This window comes from Monoraphidium neglectum (genome assembly GCF_000611645.1).
Source record: "Monoraphidium neglectum strain SAG 48.87 unplaced genomic scaffold scaffold04488, whole genome shotgun sequence".
Taxonomy (NCBI): Eukaryota; Viridiplantae; Chlorophyta; class Chlorophyceae; order Sphaeropleales; family Selenastraceae; genus Monoraphidium; species Monoraphidium neglectum.
In genome coordinates, this window is record NW_014009141.1 from 1 (window position 1) to 4,410 (window position 4,410).

A 4,410-nucleotide genomic window follows, 5' to 3' on the forward strand; every position below is an offset into this window, starting at 1 on the left:
GGGTGTGTGTGTGTTTGGGGGGGGGATGGCATTGAGGGGGTGGGGCGAGGCGGCAGTACAAAAGCCCACGATGCGGGAGAGGTTGGTCGGACGCCTGCGAGGGTCGCACCGACGCTGTTTGACGGAAGGCGCCGTCGCACCAGGGGTGTATCCCCGGAGACCGAAGCAGCGCGCAAAGCATCAACACCCAGGCGGTGCGAGCCAGCGAGCCAGATACAGCCAGGCGGTGGCGGCCAGAGAGCCAGCAAGCCAGCCGGCCAACCAAACGCGCCCGGCCCAGTGCCAGGGTGGCCCTACCCAATGGACATGTAGGGCAGCTCCATGTACTCCACAGCAAAGGACAGGGATGATCCTAAACCTTGAACCCTCAACCCGAATTTCTAAACCCCCAACCCTACCCAATGGACATGTAGGGCAGCTCCATGTACTCCACCGCGATGGACAGGCCCAGCATGGCCAGCATGACCAGCAGGCGCACCACGGGGGCGCCCACGGTGTCCCAGTTCAGCAGCAGGTCTGGAGGATTTCAAACGCGAGAGCGCGCGTCGTGAGGGGTGGTGCGCAAAGTGGCGACTAGTGAAGATGTCGCCGTGAAGCTGCGCAATATGTAGCGGCGCAGCGCATTATGTAGAGGTGCATGTGCAGTGGCGGCCGCCAGGCGCGAGAGACTTAGTACCAATGAGGCACCACGCAAAGCTGAGCCGCCAGGCAGAGCCGCGCGGGTCTTCAGCCGGCGCCCTGAGACGCGGTCAACCCATGTCGCATGTCAGCCTGACGACGGTGATTGCGCACGGCTCACCCCAGCACCGTGCGCAAGTGCGCGCCCGCCAGCACCCCCCGGGCGCCCCGCCCGCGTCGCTCACCCGATATCGCGAGCCCCACAAACCCAAACACGGCGCCGCTCGCGCCCACGTACAGCACGCACGGGTCCTCAAACGTCATCGACAGGAAGTTGGCGCCAAAGGCGGACGCCAGGAAGATGACGGCGACGCGGATGGGGCCGTACGTGTGCTCCAGTGGCACGGTCAGCAGCAGGAAGAGCGCCATGTTGGAGAGCAGGTGGGTGAAGCTGCTGTGGAGGCAGAAGCTGGAGAAGAGGCGCCACCACTGGCCGGCCTTGACAGAGGGCGTATACCTGGCAAACCAATGGGGATTCAGGACGCGGGTGAGGCAGAGCGAAAGCTTTTCAATGCGAGCAAGAGGCCGCTTGACAGCAAGCTAGAGGCATCGTGGGGCGTCAGTTTCGGGCTGCGCGTCGCCGGCAGCGCGGCGCGCTGAGATAGGTGTCGCGCCTTGCACGCGGGTGCAAGGCGCACACGGCACGACGCTTGAGCCCGCAGAGAGGGGAGCCTTGGGCACTGTGCAGGAACGTCCAAATAGGCCCTGACCACCGCCCCCCGCGCCGCACCTGGCGCCCCAGGCAAAGAGGTACACGGGGTTATACACCGTCGCGCTCCTGAGCTCCCAGAACCGCAGCCACCGCACCAGCCCCGCCGGCCCCCACTGCTCCTGCTCCGACGCCGGCGCGGGCGCGCCGCCGAGCGCGGCGGCGGCGGCGGGGGTGCGGAGCCAGGTCGCGTAGTCGCCGGCCATGAAGGCAAACACAAAGGACATCCCCAGGACAACGAGGCTCGTGAAAATGGCCCAGTGAGTGCGCCGATGGTCGGGGACGAGCCTGTTGGAGGTTGATGGGCCAGCCACAGGGCATGGGAAGTGGAGGGTGCGGCAGCCTCGGGAGGATGCGGCAAGGGGAAGGTAGGGCCGCGGGCAGGGTCGCTTGGGCGTGGAGGGGTGTGCCCGGCCGCTGGCCGCTGGCACTGTGTGCGGCCGAGTCGGGAGAACCGCACTGGGGCGCGGAAGGGGAGGAGGTGCACACTGGGCGGCTGCAAGCGCTCCGTGAGCCCTCAAGTTGGTGCCCCGCTTGGTCGTGTCTCAAGGGCTCTCACCAGGATGCCATCTGCAGCATGTGCCTCTGCTGCTGCTGCTGCTGCTCCGCCGCTGCGAGGGCACCGCCGAGCACGGGGGCGCCGCCGCCGCCGCCGCCGCTGTTGGTAGCGTTGGTCTGGCCGCGCGACAGCAGCAGGTAGTGCGCGGCCGGGTCGCTGCTGACCGTGCGCGAGGGCAGGTCGGTCTCGCAGTGCACGACGACTGCGAAGCGTGCGCGCGTATGCAGCGCGTGCGGGGGGGGGGGGAGCGGGGGCAAGGGTCCAGCATTGCACTCGCTCAAAGGTCCAGCGCGGCGGTTGAGGAGGGCGCACCCGGCATCCTGCGGACGGGAACGTGGCAAGCATGCCTGCACAGGACGTGCGGCGTAAGCGCAACGCCGGCCGAGTAAGCAGCAAGGCCTCGAGCACGCACCTGGGTAAGGCTCGCGAGAGAGGGGCGACGCCTTGCCGCTGGCGGTGGCAGAGTGCCGCTGGCCCAGTGTCTGGTCTCCGGGGGTCGCGCGCTGCTGCTGCCACTGGGCGCCGTCGCCGCCGCTGGGTCCCTGCTGGGGGTGCATCACGTGCTGCTGCTGGTGTTGCTGCTCCTGCCGCTGCTGCTGCTGCTCAAACTGCGGCGCTGAGGGCACATGGAGCAGGGGCTGCGGGTACATGCCGCTGATTGGGGCGGACGAGCTGGCAGCCTGTGCTGACCCCGAGGCAGCAGTGATCTCCGATGTGCTCGCATCAGGCCTGCAGAGCGGTGCAGCGGCGGCGGCGGCGGCGTGGGGCGGTGCGATGCGCGGGCTAGTAAGCGGTCGCCCGGCCTTCAGATGCTGCGCTGCTCCCGCGGTCCAGTGGCAGTCAGAGCCGGGCTACAGCGCGTGCAGCGATGCAATTATACTTTGAGCCGTACTTGACACCGCTGTGCATCGCGATTGCACGCCTTCAGTGCTTGAGTGCCTGCCATCGTTAGGCCGCGCGCGCTGGTCGACTCGGGGGTGCGAACCTTGGGCCACCCGTTCCCCCGTTCAGAGACCATGGAGCACGTTGCTCCACCATAATAAGTAGGCCGTCGACGCTGCGAAGGAAAGCCCCAAGATCGACGGTCTGAAGACTGTGCAAAGTGCGTGGAAACGCTGCACACGACCTTCTAGATGTGCAGGAAGAAGCTTTTCGCTCACAGAATCCAGGCAAGTTGTGCTTCGGACACGGGGAATGCGGCCTACTCGGCACGCTGGTGGCAGCTGGGCTTGCAGCTTCCGCCCTGAAAACCTTCGGTCTGCTTCTCCTCTGCTCCCGCTCCTCTGCGAGTGCCCTCGACCAGCTGTGTGCCTCAGGCTGCAAACTAGCCGCATGGTGAGCGCAGCGCGTGCACGGACACCTGCAGGCAGCTTCCAGGTCAACGTCGGGCTGCGACGAGGGTGGGAGCTGACAGGGCAGTGGGGAAGAGCTGCGTGAAGGGCGGCGGACCGAGGCGGCCATCGTGAACACCCAAACCTACAGGCGGAGCACGGCGCTACCCTCCCCCACCTCCGCTGCCTGACAAAAGCCAATGTTGCATGTAAACCACATGCCCGAACAGATACGATTGCCACAGTGCCCGACCTCGCCCCACTCCATGGTGCACTTCAAGGGCCCCGTGCTGACAAGGCTCTTGCGTGCAAAGATACGTTGGTACAAGTCAAAGGAGAGTTGGGGGCCATTGGGGCCCGGAACACAACGCACGCCGCTGGCACACTGCTGTAGCGCTTGCTGCAGGGCACAGAGCCAGAGTTGAGAAAACCGGCACCCCGCGGGAACGCCTGCCACATTGATGAGGGCGCCGCAGCACCCGGACAGCTTTGACGCCGCACGACCGATGCGGCCCTTGCGCGCACGTGCAGCGCCCAGGCACTTGACTGGCCTGCCCAGCCTGTGCGCGCCAGCACGGGGACAGCAGCAACACAGATTACTCATGCTGAACACCAACCTAAGCTGTCAGCGATGTTGCAGTTATGGCGACCCCAAACAGCAGCTGCAAAAGACGCGCTCACGCGACGCGACCACAGAACTCTATCAAGCAACGCAGCCCGCGAGCAGAAAACGGGCAAACCGCCGCCCGCGCGGCGCGGACCCGTCACCCTGCCTCCATAGCTGCCGCTCCGCCACTGCCGCCGCCGCCGCCGCCGCCGCCGCTCGCCGCCTTTGCCCGCTGCCGCGCAACCCACTCGTCAATTCGAGCCTTGAGCGCCGCGTCCGGCCGCAGGTCGTACGGCGACAGCGGCTCCCGGTTGAGCGGGTCCCGCGGGTCGCTCAGCAGGTGGCGCCGTATGACTGCGCGGTCAAACGTGGTCCCGCTGGCTGGCGACACGACGGGGTCGGTCATGAGGGTGTAGTAGACCGGGTCGAGGAACTCGTCCGGGGGGTCTGCCAGGGCCTCGTCGCGGCGCTCGCGGCGCGCGGCGGCCTGGGCGACGCGCGCCGAGAGCGCGTCCAGCTGCTGCAC

At 67.1% G+C, this 4,410-nt stretch overlaps 2 protein-coding genes across 2 annotated transcripts; both read right to left on the minus strand.

Moving 5' to 3' along the window:
• Nucleotides 1–394: 394 nt before the first annotated feature.
• MNEG_14441 (rhomboid-like protease) lies at nucleotides 395–2,596 on the minus strand (the record flags this gene model as incomplete). The annotated part of the gene is made up of 5 exons (XM_014037086.1): nucleotides 395–516; nucleotides 864–1,135; nucleotides 1,409–1,675; nucleotides 1,947–2,148; nucleotides 2,359–2,596. 5 exons carry the CDS (start codon nucleotides 2,594–2,596, stop codon nucleotides 395–397), a joined length of 1,101 nt encoding a protein of 366 aa, XP_013892540.1.
• A 1,445-nt stretch (nucleotides 2,597–4,041) lies between these two features.
• MNEG_14442 (hypothetical protein) lies at nucleotides 4,042–4,401 on the minus strand (the record flags this gene model as incomplete). Its single annotated transcript, XM_014037087.1, has 1 exon — nucleotides 4,042–4,401. A coding segment is annotated over one exon (360 nt), but the record flags the coding sequence as incomplete, so codon positions are not given.
• Nucleotides 4,402–4,410: the final 9 nt, after the last annotated feature.